The sequence below is a fragment of the Dermacentor andersoni genome, chromosome 5 (assembly GCF_023375885.2).
Source record: "Dermacentor andersoni chromosome 5, qqDerAnde1_hic_scaffold, whole genome shotgun sequence".
NCBI lineage: Eukaryota > Metazoa > Arthropoda > Arachnida > Ixodida > Ixodidae > Dermacentor > Dermacentor andersoni.
Genome location: NC_092818.1, coordinates 111,993,404 through 112,014,819, shown reverse-complemented (window position 1 = coordinate 112,014,819; position 21,416 = coordinate 111,993,404). Strand labels below are relative to the sequence as shown.

At 44.9% G+C, this 21,416-nt stretch overlaps 2 protein-coding genes across 7 annotated transcripts in view; both read left to right on the top strand.

Moving 5' to 3' along the window:
- Positions 1 to 6,914, top strand: part of row (relative of woc) — an 83,214-nt gene extending 76,300 nt beyond the window's left edge. For all 5 annotated transcript variants that reach the window (XM_050179936.3, XM_050179939.3, XM_050179934.3 and 2 more), the window contains exons 19-20: positions 4,915 to 5,169; positions 6,363 to 6,914. In XM_050179936.3, coding sequence (XP_050035893.1) covers positions 4,915 to 5,169; positions 6,363 to 6,844 — 737 coding nt within the window. In that variant the 3' untranslated portion in view covers positions 6,845 to 6,914. The remainder of the gene's footprint in view (positions 1 to 4,914; positions 5,170 to 6,362) is intronic.
- Positions 6,915 to 11,051: 4,137 nt separating this feature from the next.
- Positions 11,052 to 21,416, top strand: part of Sin3A (SIN3 transcription regulator family member A) — a 72,683-nt gene continuing 62,318 nt past the window's right edge. The window contains exons 1-2 of one of the 2 annotated variants that reach the window (XM_055070936.2): positions 11,052 to 11,159; positions 17,637 to 17,964. In XM_055070936.2, the coding sequence (XP_054926911.1) occupies positions 17,663 to 17,964 (302 nt within the window). In that variant the 5' untranslated portion in view covers positions 11,052 to 11,159; positions 17,637 to 17,662. Of the gene's footprint in view, positions 11,160 to 12,356; positions 12,486 to 17,636; positions 17,965 to 21,416 lie in introns of those variants that run through there. The other variant, XM_055070937.2, reaches the window with a different exon arrangement.

Below are 21,416 nucleotides of genomic sequence, written 5' to 3'. Positions count from 1 at the left end.
TCAACTAATTAATATAAATTTAGTAATTAATTTCTTAATCAATTACTTTACTGTGCATATTCAATTTACTAATTATAGCTGGTGAGTTTGCAAGGCATATCCACTTCGAGAAAATTTTTAGGGTGGCATGGGTTTCGAGACACCGTGTTTACTCGAATCTTGGCCGGCCCCGATTCCAAGCCGACTACCGAATGTCCGAAGCCAGAAAAAAATAAAGAAAACTTACCTTGAATGTAGGCCGAACAAAAAAAGTGAGGACAGCGTTCACAAAATGAAAATAGCAATTACTTAATATGAGCATGCCGAGCTCACTCTACATCATCATCGCTGCTAGCCTCGTACGCTTGCAGATGCGTGCAAGCTCGCGTTCACGTGCCCACGCATGCGCAGACAATGTGGCAAGGCTCGTACCATAGCCTTCTATATAAACTCTGTGCCTGCCGAATTACCACAATATGGCTGTCGTCTATGGAGGCGCCACTTATGTAGGGCGAGAGTCAGCATATTGAGGGTAGCAACAACCCTCACCAGGTACTAGGCGGCTGTGGTACGGCATTGCCATCGAGTAGTGGCAGCAGACAACAAAAGTTGTTTGCACTCTTCACATAATAAATGGTTTGAATGGCAGTTGCGGGCGATTCAAATAGCACGCCAGAAACCCCAACGTATGTGGCACCACCAGGAGAAGTTCCAAGAGCAGTTGCTTTTTATTGCTTCACTAGTCGTTTGGCAAACAGAAGTGTGCTGCTGCTCTTTTATTTATGCACATGCCTCTCTCTCTCTCTCTCTCTCTCTCTCTCTATTTGTCAGCAGCGAGCACCAAAAATATAAAAGTGTGCTCAAGACACCACCCTACGTAACTGGCACCACCGCCATAGTTCCAACGATGGCTGCTTCCCATTGGTTTGTCGATCATCCGGCACACACAGAAGTTATCTGGGAGGCTATGACTGCATTTACTATTTTCAATTACAAACTGGTGCATTTTTTAACATACTCGAATCTAAGCCGATCCTAGCATTTGGTGTTTGATTATTTTAGAAAAACTGTAAGCCTAGATTCGAATAAATATGGTATGTGCCATCAAACTAGTAGTAAAAATGGACTGTCGTTCCACTGAATTTTTTAAAGAAAACACTCTTTTAGGCATTGAAACACAAAAGCAACTAGAACGCCCATGTATTTCATCACACAATTTGGACATCAATATGATTTCTCATGCAAGTAATGTCTGCCTCTTTGAGTAATCCAGCTCAAGGACTAGACTTAAGCTATCTGAAACAGGCAATTTCTAAATATTCTTGAAAACTTAAGAAAGATCACCCCGTATGGGCTGCAGTGTGGGGATACTGTCATTTGTTGGCGACCAGCATCAAAGGCGGATAGCAAGGCGACGTGCCGCATGGTAGTACGATTACTGCGTAAGCCTGTTTGTCTGTTTAGTTATATTAATTGTGATGTTTTCAATGTTTTTGCGATAGCCTTTGGTTTAAGCAGTATTTGCAAAGTTTCACTTTTTCACAACATACCGCAGCCATGATACTATTGTATAGAATGGACATTGGATATCCCTTTAAAGCGCCATTTATTTGTGTTGATTTAAAGCTTATTTTCAACTAAAAATAAAACGATGGCGGAAAAGGGGAACTTAGTGCACGTTAGACAATCTTATCGGTACAATAAAACAAAAAATATTGGAAGCAAAAGCCCGTTTCTTTGACACTACATTACCTTTGTTTATGGCACATGACCCTCACACATTCTGGCACTATTTGTCAGATGAATGAGAAAAAATAACGCAAATCAAAATCTCGGACCATGTTATTCAGGATCCTGAACACATTGCTAATGAGATGAATAACTTCTTTCAGACAGTTTCTACAAAATATGCTACAAATGCAGCTTTAACACCTTACGATGTCAAAATACCAATGGAAGAATTAACTGTAAGTGAAGAGGGCATACTGTCTCCATTGCATAGGCTTGATCTGAAAAAATCTACCGGCCCCGATCGGATTTCTAACTCATTCTTAAGTCGATATGCAAACTGGACATCAAAGTACCTATTTAAAGTATTCACTCTTTCTCTTCAAACATCAGTGTTACCAGACGATTGGCGCAAGGCTGCAATAATTCCAATACATAAATCGGGCTCAAGATTAGATTTAGATAACTACCGCCCAGTGTCATTAACAAGCTCATGCTGCAAAATAATGGAACACGTAATATTTAAGGCCATAATAATTCACCTAGAAACAAACGAACTTCTATATAAACAACAACATGGTTTCAGATCAAGCCTGTCAACTATAACCCAACTAGCTGAGTTAACTCATGACATAGCTAACGTACTTAATAATGATGGCCAATTAGATGCAGTTTTTTTAGACTTTTCTAAAGCGTTTGACATAGTTCCGCACCAGGATTTACTCACAAAATTATCGGCTTTTGGTATTAGTAATAAAATAATATCCTGGATCAACAGTTTACTCACCAATCGTAAACAGAGCGATGCAATCGATAATCATCTTTCACAACCACTCGATGTCTACTCCGCAGTACCCCAAGGATCGGTTCTGGCACCACTTTTGTTCTTGATGTACATTAACGACATCCAATTTTCCATTAAAAACTCAATTCAGATGCGCCTGTTTGCTGATGACTGTGTCATGTACACAGTCGTACACAACTCAGACGACAAGATAGAACTGCACAGTTCACTGCAAACAATTTACTCTTGGTGCAACACATGTGGCATGAAACTGAACACATCAAAAACGCATTACATTTCTTTCACAAGTAAGAAACTTCCGCTTAACCTTACATATTCGATCAGAAACGCAATATTCAACAAAAGCGACCAGGTAAAATACCTAGGTATTAAACTCACGCCTAACCTTAACTGGGAGCCTCATATCTCGACCATGTGCCAAAAAGCCGTAGGCAAACTATCCTTTTTAAAAAGGAAACTGCGCGCAGCACCACCACACCTCAAACTAAATGCGTACAAAACACTAATAAGACCATGCCTAGAATACGCTGATTTAATTTGGAGCCCTCATCAAAAATGCCTTTTAAATAAAATAGAATGCATACAAAAATTTGCTATTAAGTTTGTATATTCGTATTACAAAAGGCAGTCCAGTATCTCAGGTCTGCTCGCAAGGGCAAATCTAAAATCCCTCTCGCAGAGAAGAGCAATTTCACAACTAAAATTAATCTATCAATTATACCAAAGTCATTTCCAGATAACACATTCTCATTACCTGCAAGATCCTCCAAAATGCTCAACCAGACTAAATCATTACAAAACAATCTATCTTCCCCCAAGTCGTGTTAATGTTCACAAACATTCCCTTTTTCCGTCGGCCATTTCTCAGTGGAATCAGTTAACTAACGATATTGTGTGTTGCAATAACATCGACTCTTTTATTAACCGCATTCAGTGTATTGACTTTTCACCATGATTCTTTTTCAACATTACATTTCTGTACCACTCCTGCACGGGCCGTGCAGGGCCTGCAGTATATTCAAATAAAAAAAAAATTCTTACATCTTCAGGATCATCAAAAGTACACAGCTGCAGAATAGGATAAGAATGTTTCAATTTTTTAGTGAGGTCCATCAAGTTCACAGAATCTGGACTCCATGCAGAAACTTACTACATGAACCTCAGAAGAGGTGGCATTTTGGGCCAGTTGGTGATGCATATATGAGTACAGGGAACCGCAGAAGACTGGATAATGCGAGGCGAGACAGACAGGACAAGCGCTACTGACAAACTGCCAGTACTGCTTGTCCTGTCTGTCTCACCTTGCACTGTCACATCTTTTGCACTTCACCGTACTCAAATCACTACAGGAACATCAGATATGAGAACTTCAACTATTTCGTGTCCAGCAGGCTTTTTAAAAAGCACCTATCCAGCCACTTCAAAATGATGCCTGATGCAACACATTGTGCAAAATAATAGGAGAAGTGAAACCGCTATATAGTGAACCCAATGCATAAAACGACGTACTCACACCAAGCAAGAATATCGAACCATCTATGTTTCCAGTCGTTTTACTGAAACATCTTGCACATTTTATTCAAGCTTGCAGCACAATTCTAATCAGAAGTGTTTCAAGAAGCGTGTGACACATTTTAAACATTGTTACTTTTATCAATGCTTTTTCTGTTGATGCACAATCTTGCATACATAGTTGCGTACACAGTGCCTTAAAGGGATATAACAGACATTTCTGTTGTACTACTGTCTGTTGTAGTGAGCATTGACTGCACTTGCCGACTGTCAAGTGTTTGTGGCAATGAAGGGAAAGCTTCAGGGTCGGAGATTCTGCACATGTGGTATCGTGCCATGTAGTCCAGCATAGCGTGACAGTGCTTTCGGTTTCTTGGAACAGACACTGAATCAATCTAGCTTCGAAGTGCAGTTGTTTTGCATTTGCCAATGCGTGGAAGAGGAAAACTAAAAAAACAATGTGGAATACTTGACACTGACTCATGTGTTTTGTTTTATAAGCTAGTATAAGTGCTGTAGTAAATAAGATGATGTTTCTTTTGTTCTCCAGCCATAACTAATGTAAATGAGACTTTTTAACTACTTTCACTAGTGTTGTTACCTGTATAACACTTTTCCTTCATAGCTTTCCAGTCATTGCCACAGAAACATTTTCTAGTTCCATTTATGGATTGTACTTGGCAGTTTCTGGGTTTTACCGAAATAAAATCGTTTGTATCAGATGGCTGGTACAATGCAAAGAATTGTAGAGGAGGCCACACTTTGTTACATTTTTAGCACATTCATGCATCATTATTTATTTATTTATTTATTTAGTTATTTATTTATAGATACTGCGATCTGAATAATTGTACCCTTCCTCTTTTTTATCCCTTCCCTTCATCCTGCAGTTTCTCACCTCGTGTCGTGCAACCAAACGACGGCAGCTGTCACTGCATGTGGTCCAACCACACGGACAATGCGGCTGAAATGCTTGACAGGCAACTCGGCAAACTACTTCCCGCCCCTGATCAACTTAGATGATGAGGACACCAACTTGAATGAACCATTTTCTGAGGTGTTCTCGTCAAGTGTCTCCAGTGAGCTGCCGGCAACGACACACTCACTCCCAGTCGAAACATCTACCTCTTCAGTCCATGAGACAGGTTGGTTTCCTTCTACTGCACCTGTTTAACCAACCTTCGTCAATATTATTACAGTAGATTTCTGTTAATTTGACTCCGGTTAATTCGACCCCGACTGAAGGTCCTGGCTGGTACCCGTGCATTAATATGAACCCAAGCGTTCGTTATGGCATTCGCAGGATAATTCGAACTTTACCAGTCCACACGCATGCACCTGACCCATATGGTGACCCAGTAACGACCCCTTTAGTGGCAACGTCTGTCTCGGCGGAGCTTAGGGGACAGGGAATGTGTTCACCACATGTCATCTCCCATCAAAAATGCCTATTTTCAGCTCGTCTTATAAAGATCTTCAAGTAATAACAGTAGTTCACAATGTCTGATTACAGTATTTACCAAAATCTAACGGGGTTCCTTTTATTTTCCAAGTAGGTTGGGCCAAAATTGCCTGCGCCGTGAACCCATATACAAAACCTAAAGCCACCTTCACGGCGTTCTTACGCTTCACCACATGGCTGAATTGCTGCGAAGCTGACTTTAGGAAACCTGTCATCAGTAAAAAATGAGGTGCACGTTAGATTTCTACTTTGGCTAGAAGTTTCAACTCATTTCTGCATTAGTTTTTACTTCACACGTAGAAAGTTGGCATGCAATTGAGTCGGAGGCGTGTAAAACTCAAGCAAATACTGCCAAATAAATCAGCAGTGTGTTTTGGCGTTTTTTCTGCATCTTGTTTAATTCGACCCGCCGGATAATTCGATCAACTTCGTTGGCCCTGTCAGGGTCGAATTGACGGAAGTCGATTGTATTATTATTTAAAGATGGTCTGTAGCCTTGCCTTGTAGCTTAATGGGAAAAAAAAATTTTGTCTTACGATGAGAGAAAGGCATTATTCTATTACTACCTGCAGTGAGTTCTCATGATGCCTTTTCATTGTATTTGTGTGCACGCATATGTGTGTGTTTTTGTTGTAAGCAGTCCTGAGGCCATATTGCATAGCGATTCATTCCATTTTCCTTCTTTTTTCTTTCTTACCCTTCATCATTGGTTCGATCCCTGTCGCAACATTGTTACTGCTGTGATTGGCCACTCAGCTCAGTGTATAAGGAAAGAATGGGAAATTAAATAGATCGTTACAAAAATACGGGCCCCGATAGAGTCTTCATCTTCATGCTCAATCACACTGTGTCTTCTTTTTCTCCATATCTTTAAAGACGCTGACGAAAGCCAGAGCCCAAACCTCCTGAATCTCCTGGGGCTGATGCGCAAACCCTCGCACTCTTCATTTAAGGACACTGAGTCGGACGATGGTTCTGTGAAGGTGACGCCAGCAGCGGGTAGCCCAGAGCGATGCCTCGTGGGTCCCAGAAGTGCCAAGAGACGGTGGGCTGCCATGGGTATGATCCTGGATGAAGGGTCCGACTCTGAGCCACCAGTTTTGGAGCCACAAAATCGCACCGAACGCTCTGCAACACGTGTGGCCCGCCGCTGCCTTGACGAGGCCCCAAGTTTAGAGCCCCAGGTCGAGCTAGCAGGCGAGGAGGAAGAGAGCAAGCTTCCTGCCAGTGAGGACTGCCTCGCTGATGCTGCCCTTGATGAGTGCAACATAGAAACAAAGCCAGCGGGCAGCAATGGCTCGGAGGACAGTTTGTGGCCTGCCTTGGACTCTTGCATTGTGCTGGACAGCAGTGTTTAAGTGTGTTGTTCTTTTTATATATGAGAGAGATAAAATAAAAATGGCCTTCTACATTCTATTTTGTTTGAAAGTGGGGTGTTCTGTTTTTCTTTTTGATAACGTCACTTTGTGTGTGCATTGGCACTTAATTCCACAGCATGGACATCAAATCCTGCAGATCAAAGCATATGGCTATCAAGAACATTGATATGCTGGTCAGAATTTCTTAGGAGCCAACATAGTGACCAAGAATACTTGTTGAAGCTAGTTTCAAAGGGGAATGACAAAGTACTAAAGCACAGCAAAGAAGCATGCCTGTGTTGCTGCCTCACTTTGATTCATAATGAGTTTTCTGAGTCAAGTCATGCAACAGGTCAGCATGATAGCCAAGGCTTCATTTGGAGTTGGTTTTCAGCATGCTTGTGGTACATTTAACCTTGCGAAGCAGCTCTCGTATGGATTATATTATGTCAGTCTTGTTTCATACAGCCTTGTATGTTAGATGATATTGGTGCACACAACAGACTGTAATAATGCGAAAACTAATAGTTAGAATTTCTCTTGTGTTCAAAAAATCTTCCACATGCACAGACATACAACATTTGTTAGGACGACACCAGATGGACATGCAGGCCCTGCAACAAATCCGTGACTTATGCACTATTCATTCTCTAAAAATAACATACTATTCGTGAAAACTGAGCTTCGCAATTGTAGTGCTAACTTTTATCATGGTTTCACACAGCCACTTCAAATTGCTAAAGTTTAGAATGTCTACGAAGACTTAACAACAAACCTAAAATCACATGTAGCATACTTGTGCATTTGCAGTGCTTTCCACTGGTTCCTACCATGCTACAATGTGGTTTGGAGTGATGCCAAGCCTTCTCAAGTTTGGAGCCAGGGAAGACCTGCCAGAGTTGGAACGCACAGCTCCCAGAGGAATGGGAGGAGCGGCATAACTAGAATTAGCTCGGATCTATCACATTTAACACAACCTCTAACACAACCCTCATACCCATGGCCAAGCTTCTCGCCGCCATACCAAACTTATCGTCGGCACTCTACGCAAACGACATCACCCTCTGGACAGTAAGGGGAAACGAAGGTGATATCGAGAGCACGCTACAGACGGGAGCGAATATAGTGACCGGATGTGCCAGGAGAGTCGGACTAACGTGCTTGCCACAAAAATCCAAACTCCTAGTTATCAGACACAGACCTAAAAAAAACTATCCCCCGGCACAATTGGATGTTAGGGTTGACGGTATAAAAGTTCCAGAAGTACAAACCTTGAGAATCCTGGGAATGCACATTCAAAACAACGGGAAACACACAACTACACTAAACAAACTATTCGCATACGTTGGACAAACCAACAGGCTCATAAGACGAATAGCTAACAAACACCAGGGAATGAAAGAAACAGATTTGAGGAGGCTAGTGCAGGCTTTCGTACTCAGCCGTATAGTATATTCTCTCCCCTATCTCAAACTTCAGGCAGCGGAAAAGAACAAGGTTGAATGCCTCATAAGACAATCGTACAAGGCAGCCCTTCATCTCCCTAAGTATACATCAACAGAAAGGCTGCTAATGTTAGGCATACACAACACGCTTCCCAAGCTAGTCGAGGCGCGTAGAATCACACAGTACGACAGGCTAGCAAAAACACCCACGGGAAGACACATTCTAAGGACCTTGGATATCAGGCAAGAATGCACAGGGACGGATGCCGTGCAAATGCCTAGAGACATACACAAGTATCTGAGAATAGATCCAATCCCGAAAAACATGCATCCCGAACACCACGCAGAAAGGAGGAAGGCGAGAGCCAAAGCCCTCCACAGGCAATATTCAAACCATAAGGAGGCAATCTGTACGGACGTTGCAGAGCTCTGTGATCACGATGCCTTTTCGATAGGCGTCGTGGGCATGGGCCTAAAACCAATCTCAGCCGTCTCTGTGCAGAGCAAAAAGGCACACGAGGCGGAAGAAGCGGTCATCGCCCTAGCCATTATAAGCACTGAAGCCAACATGATTTTTAGCGACTCGAAGACAGCCGTTCGAAACTTTGCAAATGGGAGGGTCCACAAACCCGCCAAACAAATCCTAAAACCGCAAAATTTCAACGCCAGACCCATTAGAATTATATGGGTTCCGGCCCACGCGTCGCATCCTGGGAACGAGGCGGCCCACAACTTAGCCCGAGGTTTCGTCAACCGGGCAGTGGGCGAGCCGGTCCTGAGGTCGGCCAGAGAGACCTTGACCACCTACCACGAAATAACATTATATTACAGAAACAACAGAAGGACGCTCCCGCCGCCGGACAAAAGCCTTAATAAACATCAACAAGTGGCCTGGCGGAAGCTACATACTAACACCTCCCCCAACCCCTATATATACTCCAAGGCCTACCCACGAGTCTACACCCCCGAATGTAAGCTCTGCGGGGTCACAAAGGCAGATTTAAAACACATTTTATTCGACTGCGACAATCTAAAACCGAAAAGAGAATGGCATCTCTCTAACGAACAAGAGTGGGAGGATGCGGTGTCCATCTCGGACCCGGCGGTTCAACTGCAGGCCGTCAGCTGGGCTTTGGAAGTCGCTGACAGACAGGGCCTCACGACCATAACAGATGGCACTAGAGGAACTGATCGGACGGCCACCTCACGCACCCTGGAAGCCCACTAAAGTCAACCAAATCCTTTCTGTTGACGAAATAAAGTTGTTACCACCACCTCGCTAGGTCATCTGGCACCCGGGGCCCTTAGCTATTCTGTAGCCCCCGGGTGTAGTCGAGGATATCGACAATTTTCGGGTGTCTTCAGACGTATATGACACCCCCCGCCACCCTACTGGCCCCGTGCACCCGGGGCCCACGGCCCCCCCCCCCCTTTTGCTACGCCACTGTATGCAATGCCCAATTGCCTCAAAGGGAAGGGAAGATATAAAGTGAGGAAAGAAGCACAAAAGGGAAACTGGGAAAAGATTCGAGGACATCCAAGCAATTCTTATGAGTTGTGAATACGAAAGCATAATGTCCAATTGAACGCCGCTGAGCGGTCCTTCGAGTTATATGTACAGCTCGCGGGCAAACCAGCGCCTTGAGGCGAGAGCTTGCGCCGGCAAGGAACGCGGTGGTAATTATAACAGGCTAGCGAGGGCTGTGGTGGCGCGGCATCGCGGCGATGCCCTCTTTCCTCACGCAACACCTGGCGCGCTACTGAAGCAGCAGGTGTTCCCTTTCGCCCGCTCTACTCCGTCGAAGCACACTCGTGCCGTGGTAGCCAATTGGAACTCCGTTGAGGCGCGTTCGTGACGTGGCGTCGTAGCTAGTGGGAATTTAGGTGCCGTTTCGCTGCTACAGACGCCGGCTTTTTCGCTCAATGAGCCATTTTGCGCTTTCGCATCAATAAAGGAGGTGCAGTCAAACGGCGCAGGAGACTTCTTAAAATCCAGCTGCAGGCATAGTATACAATTACTTATGCGTGACATAGCATTCTCGACAGGAAAGTAGCGAGCACAGAGTTTTCCAGAAAGGAAACGCAAGCAAGGCAGATGATTATCGTTGTGGGACAAGTCCCAAAAGGTGCAAACTTTTTTTAAGAGAGTATATGTTTTAGTTTGCACGTGTCCAGTGTCCCACCCGCTGCACTCTCTAAAAGGTGCAAACTTTTTTTAAGAGAGTATATGTTTTAGTTTGCACGTGCAAGTGTCCCACCCACTGCACGCTCTCTTATTCATTTAGCGTAGAAATTCAATGGACTCGTAGCTGACGAAGGAGATCGCCCGAGGCGCCATTAGCTTCGATTAATCCACAGAACACCTACAATCATTATTAAACCAGTCCTGCGTGGTGAAACAAATATGAAAGTTGCGTGAGTTATTGTACACACATTAAATCACGGACGCGAAAATTCTGAGTTAGTATGGCCTGCCCAGCACACCGCCGATAAATACATCTGGCAATGCACCATTGCAGACTGCGGCCATAGAATAAAGAACCAACTGCGGCTGCACAGAACCCGCAATGAATCATGAAACTCTAGTTAACATGGCCACCAGCATAACGAAACAAAAACTAGCTCAATTTTTAGACTATGCAAGTTGACACCAGCCAATCCGTAGCCCCGTTTTCAGCTTCCCGCGCAAATATTTCTTTTTGCGCGCCTGGGTATTTCTGTGTTTTTTTGGGCGCCTAGGGCATTCTGATTGGCCGGAGGCAACCCAAACACGAGTGACGTACTTATTCAGGAAAGGATTTCATGGCGGAGGTTTTCAGTTGTTCGTTCTCGCGTCATTTAAATTCGGATTCATCGTTACCACGAGAAAGGTAAATACACTTGTACTTATAACTTTTATACAACAAGACGTTTAACTTTGTAGCTGTGCACGTATTTTTAGTCTGGGTTGTATTTCTCCATCTTGAAGCTACGTATTTTGATGGACCAGAAATTCTACAAACATCGAAGTTAATTGCTGCGATTTTCGTGCTGACAGGAAAATAAGCATGCTAAAGCCAGTAGATTTTATACAGGTTTCGTCCATAGTCATCGTTTCAACTTTTGATGGCAATTTCAGCACTTTTCGGGCGTCGCAACGTACCGCTTTAGGACGTTAACTTTTCGAACTAAACTGTGCGTCGCTGAAGGAGTAGGTCGGAACTACGACCTCTAAGGCAAACAGTACACCTGCATAGACTTCACTACGTTCGCTACTCAGTGCAAACGTGCAGTATTCTGTCGTCGTTGCTAACTATAGGGCGCCAGTTGTGCAGAGCGCCTAGTTGTATTTTGTTGTCTAGAATCGCGCGAACACTTGGCACCGTTATTACTTGTTTCGCTTTCTGTGTTCCGATTGTAGGGATCGCTCTGTGCATTTGAGAAAAAACGGCGAAGTAACGGTCTTCTCCACACTCTTCGTGTCTCAACGGCGGGTGCCTTGAACGGATTGGTGCGAACGCTTCCACGGATCTGCCGTTGCGTCGGAAGTTTCGCGTCCGTTTCGGTGGAAAAGCCAGGCTAAGCAATCGAGAATAATGCTTTGGCCACCACGGCGGTAGAAAAAGGCTTGTTTTGGTTTATACTGAGTGGGCCCGATGTAAGATTCGCTGGCCTGTTCTCTCGGGAGCGATACGCCTGTCATACGTTCGTTCGGCCCAGGTGACTCTCCCAAGCGTCGTGGGCGAGTCTACTGAGCAGGGTAGGTGGGGAGAGGGCGGAGCTCCCTGTTATGATCCACTGCTGCATGGAGCGCGTTCCTATCTCGCAAACTGCTTACAACAGCAGCCACATCAGAAAACACCACTTGTAGTCGCACAGACGGACTGCGATGTCGCAGAAAGGCCGTTCTTTTTCTCGCTGTGAAAGCTCTTGCGGACGCAGTCATGACGAGCGGGACGCACGATGAGGCGCACGCACGGCTTCGCAGCAGCGATGTGCGTGCTTCGGCGAGAGCGCCGCGGCTCCCTCGCTCGGCGGCGCTCTTGGACTTTCCCCGTCGTGTGTGCGTGCGTTGTATTGCCGAAGAGCGTTGTGTTGTGTGTGTTGGTAGTGTGGCGCGGCCATATTTGCTTCGCGCGAGGATGCAGTGCGCTCTGCTGGTAAACTGTCACGGATTCCGCAGCATGTTGTCGTCGCGGGCTACTATATTGGAAATGGTAAGCGAGGCAAATCTCAGCTGTTTGCTGGAGTATGGACAGCGGTAGAAATCACTGTGGCTGCGTTCAATCGCACCCCGTCTCGCTGGGCTGGCGGCCAGGAGCTCTCTTTCGGGGCGAGACTTTGAAAACGGCCGCGCTTTTTTTTCTTCTTGCACTCGGCGTGGCATGGACGTGCTGTGAGCAGACCGTGCCGCGTGCGACCCTAGAAATATAGTGGCTGTGAAAGTGCGTTCCTTTAAATCCGTGCATGGGCACGAGCTCGATCGGTGGGCGCGGGTATGACCTTTCCGCTGGCTGCGTTTCGCGTCGCGGTTGCCATTGAGTAGCACACCAGCTGAGCTCCCCCCGCATGTGCCGCCGCCGTGCCGCCAGCTTCTTCCTCCCTCCTCGTTGCGGTCGCGTCTAGCCCGCGTCGAAATTCCGGCCCAGCAGGGTGTGATGATGCCCCGGACGCGTTCGCCCTCGTCCCCGCGGCTCGGACAGCCGACGGACCCCCTGTTTCGAGTGCTGAAGGAAGGGGAAGGGATGCCCTGTGGCGCGCCAAGGAAGTCGTTTGGTGCGTGCAGATTCGGGCGCCGCTTTGTTGTCTCGCGATGGAAAGTCGCCGGGCGAGGACGTCTGATCGCGTAGGGACCTGAAGCAGGCCAGTTCGTCTGGTCCGGAATAAAAGTGGAACGGCGTGCGCGCGGAGCTTTTCTGTCGAACGGAACGGGCAGCGTTCCTTGTTGCCGACGCGTTCTTACATACGGAAGCCAGAACGCCTATGAGAAAACTCCAGTATTCGTAACCTTGCATAAATCGCTGTGCCGGTACGAGCTCGCTTTCAAGCATTTCAAGTCCTTGGTTCAGTTCCTACTGGCGTTTGAGAAAGAAACCTGCCTGTGTCGGCCTTGCCGTTGTGACTCGCTCAAATTTCACGGCTTATTATTTGTTCTTCCTGCGCTTCACATTGAAGGCTGCTCCGGATATGATTATAAGTGTTCCGTCTGGATATTGGCTTTGCTTAAAACCGCGCAATCTATATTGGTGATTTAGTTACATGGTGTCTTAAGCATGTTCGGACGTGCGGTACTATCCTGATTGGATCATAGTGTCCTGTGCTGTTTCTTCTGTATTGCTAGAATCGGTGTTTAAGGCAGATCTGTGTGTACCATTGATCGATCACCAATGCTCTAAAGACAGGTGTTGGAAAGTTCTTATATTCACAGTTATGAAGTGTGTGCTGCATAAGTTAGCTTGCCTGCTTGTGATGCCTATTTGCTTTTAATGTTGGAGGAATTGGAAGAATGTTACGTTTGCATTTAAGCTTAGTTTTACGCCGTGAATGAGATAATAAAACAGGGAACAAATACTGTTTCCATCACAGCCTTTACTAGTATGTGTACGTTACAGGTTCTTGGTACATCATTTTATTACAAAGATAAAAAAGACTCATCAGGACACATTTGTCATTCCAGTTTTTTTTTTTATGTGTTGCATCACAAGTCAAGAAATATGTAAGAATTTGGCAGTGGCAATGCCCTGCCTCCTCATTGCAGCCGCAGCTAGCCTGTGTCATCATCATCATCAGCCTGGTTACGCCCAGTGCAGGGCAAAGGCCTCTCGCATACTTCTCCAACTACCCCGGTCATGTACTAATTGTGGCCATGTCGTCCTTGCAAACTTCTTAATCTCGTCCGCCTACCTAACTTTCTGCCGCCCCCTGCTACGCTTTCCTTCCCTTGGAATACAGTCCGAAAGACCATCGGTTATCTTCCCTCCTCATTACATGCCCTGCCCATACCCATTTCTTTTTCTTGATTTCAACTAAAATGTCATTAACTCGCGTTTGTTCCCTCACCCAATCTGCTCTTTTCTTATCCCTTAACGTTACACCCATCATTCTTCTTTCCATAGCTCGTTGCGTCGTCCTCGATTTAAGTAGAACCCTTTTCGTAAGCCTCCAGGTTTCTGCCCTGTACGTGAGTACTGGTAATACACAGCTGTTATACACTTTTCTCTTGAGGGATAATGACAACCTGCTGTTCATGATCTGAGAATGCCTGCCAAACGCACCCCAGCCCATTCTTATTCTTCTGATTATTTCAGTCTCGTGATCCGGATCCACGGTCACTACCTGCCCTAAGTAGATTTCCTTACCACTTCTAGTGCTTCACTACCTATCGTAAACTACTGTTCTCTTCCGAGACTGTTAAACATTGCTTTAGTTTTCTGCAGGTTAATTTTTATACCCATCCTTCTGCTTTGCCTCTCCAGATCAGTGAGCATCTGTGTCTCATAGCATGATAAAAAAATGGTGTCTTTCAGTTGGAGCACATAAAAACTTTCGTAGTGGCTAAAACAGTCCCAAGCATGATATGAAACAGGCGTGTATTTCAGTTGGAGCATGTAAAAACTATAGTGGCTAAAACAGTCACTGTAAAGGAAGTAAGCATTACCAAGGTTGTGACTATGGCTGAATCATTCTCTCTGTTTAAGCAGGCAAAAGGTGGTGACAAAAGGTGTTTTGGCAGACCAGAAGGGAGTGGCCCTCTGAGGGAAGAGCAGTTGAACTGTTGCCTTGCAGTGATTGAGTATGCAGCTGCAATAGCACATTTACAAACACAACAGGCAGACAAAATGCATCCGCATAGCATTGTTGTGGACCCCAGTGGCTTGTTTGAAACTGCTGTGCAATTTATAGACTCTTTCGATGTTTGCACACGCGGAGGTCCCAAAAGATATCCTGTTTCATCGCTTAAACCAGCCTGCTAAGTTTAGCTGGTGATGAAGAGAATAACAAGTTGCGATAGCCTGCAAAGATGTTAACTCTGGCACCAAATTTGCTGTGCTGTTACAATGTACATTAATAAATTTTTGCTCCAAAATGCACAATAAACCTACATACATGAGCTCGGCGTGCGAGGCAAGTTTTTTTATAATTGAACACATTAAGGACCTGTACGTACAGTCGACTATGAATAATTTTGTTTTCTTCGTAAACTTGGGGGCTGAGAACATGCGACTGAAAGTTTTCTCTGCTCATACACTGGCTGCAGCCACAGCATAGAGAAAAAGGTCTACATTCAAGCTGGGACACAACAAACACATTTTCTGTACAAAATATGTTCGTTATATCAGAAGTTCGTTTAATTGAGCTTTCACCCGAGGCTACCGACAAAGAACTGAACAAGATGCAGAAGCAACACCCTTTAATGCCAAAAATGATACGCGTGGTGCTTACTGGCAGAAATTGGTAAAATTTTCAATGGGGGTAAACTAAAAAAAATATCCTTGTTGAGTGCACATTAAAAAGCCCCAAGTGGTCAACATTATTCTGGAGCTCCTGGCGTGCTTCGTTGTCATATTGTGGTTTTGGCATGTGAAACCCTGAAATTCTTTAAAAATTGTGAGTTAAGAAGGTCTAAGTAGTGTAAAGCAGATAGTCACACTCTCGAAGTTTGTCGAGCTGTTGGCGTGATGGTAAATGAAGCACCTAACCATTGGGGGGCACAGTTGGAGGCCTCCTTTACCAGTTGTCGCACCTCTCCAGCGATTGCTTCATCAGAGGTGTTCTCTGAGATATCTACACAATAAACCGCAGCACCACCAGTCGCTGTAATAGTAGCCATAAATCGAGTTGAGTTCTCCTGGAAAAAAAGAAAAAGGATTTCTTCATGCTGTTCAGGAGTATTTACAGTGCAGGAGTAATAAAACTGTAAAATAAAAGTATAAAGGTGACATGTCTTGCAGCGATAATTGCAAATGCAGTCTTCCTCTCACTGGATACACATTGCTCCGTGGTTCATTCTGTCCGTTGCAACCGAACTAAACAGTCCTGCAGGTTGTTGGTGGACATCTCTCTCGTAGGTTCCAGCAAAACTCTTCGGGTGTAGATAACCTGTTTGGAGTAGCTGAAAGTTCACTCTAAATGGGATTGTTATAAGTGGGCCTGGCTGTATATTGTCTCAAAAATTCTTGCATTTAGAACGGATTTCAGCTTGAGGCTTGTGCACCCTGTGCTTTGGTGTTTGTACATAATGTATTTGTACATCACCATAGCACATGTACACCCACTCGCAACACCTTTTATATTGTGTAAACCTGTGCTAGCTGAAATGCTTCTTGGCCTAAGCATATAGCTTAGGCCACAAAGAGGCTCAATTGTGGGCTGCGTGCTTCACATTTGATATTATGCTGCAGCTTTTGCATTCTGAAAATATTTTGTACCACTGTTCTATCAGTACAAAAAGTTTATAGGATGTGGTTTTCACACACAAAAAAAGAAAAGCAATTTCCTTGAAAATTTAGCATGCAGCGCATCAAGTGTGAGTGGAGCTCTGTGTTCAGGCTTCGCTTAGAATTAGCTGTCTTTTTTTTTTTTTCATTCTTCTTTGATCTTGTACCAGTAGTTATATAGCTCTGTTCACTTCTGTAAACCTTGTCTCTCTTTTTACTAGTCCCATCATGCCCCTGGTTTCACGAGCAGACAAAGAAAGAAAAAAAAATTATTTTCTTGCAGTCCTCCTTTGTTCACTGATAGACCTCTCATGTTATACTGCACCAAAAAAGAAGAGAGAGAAGTTTACATGCTACACCCTTTGAGGTGTATCTTTCCCCAAACAATAATCTTGTGTATTGCTTGTTGGCTTTCTTGAAAATTCTGCGCTCGCTACTTTCCTGTCAAGAATCCTATGTCACACTGATAATGCGGTCGCTGTTTGTGGCCTGGAGGTACCAGACGTACAGAGTTTGAGAAAGAAAAAGCACGCAAGATGATGATTATTATTTGAGGACAAGATAAGCCTCAAAGGGCGCAAACTTTCCTTAGAGTGTAGTACTTCGGCTGTAGTTCTTGTTCTCCTCATTTTCTGTGCTAGCAAGCAGAAATGTGCTACTAGTGATGTGCTGCTCAAAAGGATGGTGAACTGGGTGAGCTATATTTGTGTCTGTGTTATAGTATGAGGCAATACAGGGGTTGGCTAGATGCTTTGTTGATGCTCTTTTGTAGTTTTTCCTCATTTCTATTGTGCACTTGGTAGACTGTGCTTGTGCCATAAGGTTTTCATGTGTCTTTTTTTTACATTTCATTCCCTCATATCTTGCCCTTCGTTTTGGTCTACTTGTGTGTCGCACAGATATGAATGATGTTTCTCTATCGGGATGCAGCTGTGCACTGTGGAGAGGATGAGAGGATGAGTCGCCGTCTGGAGGAGCACCACCCTGGACTGAACTCATCGGCTGGTGCAGTGTTTCCAGGCCGAAACCATGCGTCGTCGGGTGGCTTTCACAGGCCCACACTTGGGGGGGTGGCCCCTGGTGGGGGCGGCATAGTGGGCGGCAGTGCCGTGGGGTCGCGTGCCAAGCCTCCCTCACAGCGGCAACCCTTGGCCCTGCTACAGGACTCCACTCACAGTGGTACCCCTACCGTTGCTGACAATCGTGAAAACATGCAGGGTCCTGGCGTCCAGTTCACCGTGCAGTCGTCTGGCTTCCAGTGAGTCCAACGTTGTAGTTTCTGTTGGTGGGAAAGGCATTTTTTTGATGGGTGCTTTCAGGGTGGCTTGCACGTGGCTTCGTGGGCGCAATATTAGAGCACTATTCACAGCTTCCGCAGTGCTGCTGGAAATTAAGGGGGCTGATATAATGTAACGATTCCCTTTGCTAAATTCTGTTCTTTATATACTGCTCTCAAGTGATTGAACCTGGTTAAAATGTAGGCGGAGTGCTGTGCGAATTCATGGCGAAGCACGGTAAGGAAGAGAACTGAAGTAGAATGGTTATATTATCCCGGCTCCGATTGGTTCGCAGTGCAACTTTCCATTGTACTTGTGTTCCTTCAACATGGCAGCTATGATGCCAATGCAAGCCTTCAGTTGCAAAATTTGAACTGTTTACCATATCTTAGCATGTACAGTGGAATCCCGTTCATATATATTTCACTAGCAAGTCGAGTACGAAAACGTTGAGAAAGAGTAAATGAAAGCGTGAATTCTATATGTATATTTTGCGTGGCAGAAACCCTGGCACAGCATATGACCAAAGGCGACAACTTTACTAGAGTGCAGTGAAGGGCAGTATTCTTGAGGTATTTCTGCACAGCAGAAATATGCAGCTATAGAACAATTCTTGGGCTGAAACTGAAGCCACAAGCATTTACTGTTGAAATGCGATAGCAGATGGTGATAGTTTCATCGGGGTGTCTTGGAACAGCTTTTATGGGGTGACTACTTATCCCAGTATGTGCACATTCTGTCCATGTTACTGCAGTGTCTATTCGCATTGAAGCTTTGGTGTAACCTCCTGAGACTACCTGTGCAATATATTTTTTGCCCATTGCCTTAAATTCGTTAGCTAAAGATAATTTGTAAACATTTATGATTGAGAAAGCTCTTTATTTTATTTTGAAGGATTCCTCTTTGTAGAAGGAAAGTTTTAGATTAGTGGTGAGTTGGTTGCCATTTGTTGCAGTAGTTGTTTTGCTGTATTGTGGAATTGGCCATGTTGTTTAGGTGCAAAATGTGCCTACATTGTTGTCTTGTAGCTGATGTCTTGCTCAATTCAAATTCGTTGCAAGTAAAACCTCGTTAACTTGACCCTCATTAATTAGGAAAATCTGATAATTTGAACTCGTCCTTTGGTCCCGGGAGGCGTATGCATTATTTAATGCAATGAAAGTTGTTAATTCGGACGTATTTGGCCGCATATTGGTTAATTCGGACAACTCTCGGAGCCCAGTGACTGCGGAGCACCACAAAAGTGCGACACAAAAGAGCAGAAATGGTGTTAGTGTCCACCGAAACGAAGCGGCAGAGTTTGCATCGCCTAAGTCATCAGTATATATCGTGCGTGATTGACAGCAACGCCAGAACGCTTCGTGCCTATTTGTGCCTTTAAAGCCTTTATTCTTACGTTCACCACCGCGCATAGCACCGCGTTGGTCACGTGCCTTTGTGACTGCATAGTCTCCATCCATAATCGTGTAGATAGCAGCCGTGGTTTCGTCCGCAGCAGTTGTGGCAAGCAGTAGTTTCGTTTTTACTCGGTGCAAGGCGGTCGAGGATGAAAAAGTAATCTGGATGTGCGCACGGTAGTGAAAAGCGTGTCTCAGATGACACGCGCTGCGGCCACACTGTGAAGGAAGACATGAAGCCTTCACTGCTGTGAGCGCTAATCAGTCATGAGATGACGAGAATTGCAGCTTCCGCACTGCTTCCGTGCAAAATATAAATGGTATTTTCCGATTCATTCAGTAAATAAAAGCGTGTTGACATAGTAAGTATTTGTGTACTGTTTTCTCGCAGGGTTCGTGTGAGTCCTTGAAACCCTTGAAAACCCTTGAATTTGAAAAGATCGTTTTCAAGGCCTTGAAAGACCTGGAATTTTCGCAGATGCTTTAATTTCCTAAATTTTTAATAACCTTCCAGTGATAGTATTTGAGAAAATTTCAAACCTCCTGAATTTCTGCTGTGATTTTGTTGAATATATGGTGTAAGTTTCGTACAAAGTCAAGTCAGCATGTGCCTAGCAGACGCTCGTAAATGTCTGACCGCAATGACATTGGCTTGTGTACCATTTCAAACTCCTGCCCATTTCCTGTGTTACTTTCCAGACGAGTAGAGAAATGGGCGTGTTTAGCGTTTGCGTGTGCGGTTTTATCGTCACGTTTTGCGCTCGTGTAGTGCTTATGCGTGCATGTATAGCGCTCGTGTGTATGTGAGGTTGTATCGCGACATTAAGTGCACATGTCGTACCTGTGTGTGTGTACGGTGATATCGTCGTGTGTGCCAGTAAACGTGTGTGCCAACGATGCCTGGAAAATGCAAATTTCAGCGGTCATAGCTGAACAACGACAACTACCGAGAGTGGCTTGCACCCGACATGTCAAATCCGCACAAGGTAAAATGCAAAGTTTGCTGCAAGTGTTTTGACATCACTGCCATAGGGGAGTCTGCTTTAAAAAGCCACCTAAAAAGCGGAAAGCATAGAGAGCACATGCAAGCCGCCGGGAGTAGCTGCATAAGGAGCTTCCTGGCAATCTCTGAACGTCAAGCAAATGAACCACAGCCAGCGCTGTCGCAGTCATCAAACTTGATGGATGCATGCAAGGAACGTGAACTTGTGATAGACGCAGAAATTCTGTGGACATTGAAGGTCATAACATTGCACTATTCATATAATTCGTAATCACAGGTGAACGGATTGTTTAAAAGGATGTTTCCAGACAGTGAGGTGGCACAAGCTTTAAAATGCGGAGAGCAGAAGTGCATGTATATTGTGTGCCATGATTTGAAGCCATTCGTTCTATCCGCTCTACGGCGGTAGATAGAGAACAGCCACTGCTACGTTGTCTTGTTTGACGAGTCTCTGAATGAAAATTTCCAGCAAAAGCAAATGGACGTTCATCTAAGGTACTGGGATGCATCACAGTTGGTCACCGTATGCTACTTCACATCTGTGTTTATGGGCCATGCCATGGCTGAAGACCTGCGGGAAAAGCTACTTGATGCCTTAGAACCACTTCCGTTCTCAAGGCATTCAAAGGCCTGCAGGAGGAATTATCAGGTGACGCGCTTAGACTTGGGCAGCTGTAGCTTGCACACTGTGCATAATGCCTACAAGGCAGGTCTTACAGGAAGCAGATGGAGCTTGGACATTTTGCTCTCAAATGTGAGCAGGTTGTTTCTTGATGCATCTGCCCGGAGAGAAGGCTTTGTAGCTGTCACCAGACAAACTCTCGTTTCCTCTTGCGTTCTGTGCACATCGATGGATTGAAAACGTCCCGGTGATCGAGCGGGTTCTGCTTTTTTGGCCTGACGTCAAAGAGTATGTGGAAGTGGCAAGAAGCAAGGAAGTGAACGTTCCCAAGTGTGCTTCTTTTCAGAATCTTTGTGACATTTACTGTAACATACTAGTGGTAGAAAAGCTCAAGCTTGCACTTGCTATTGC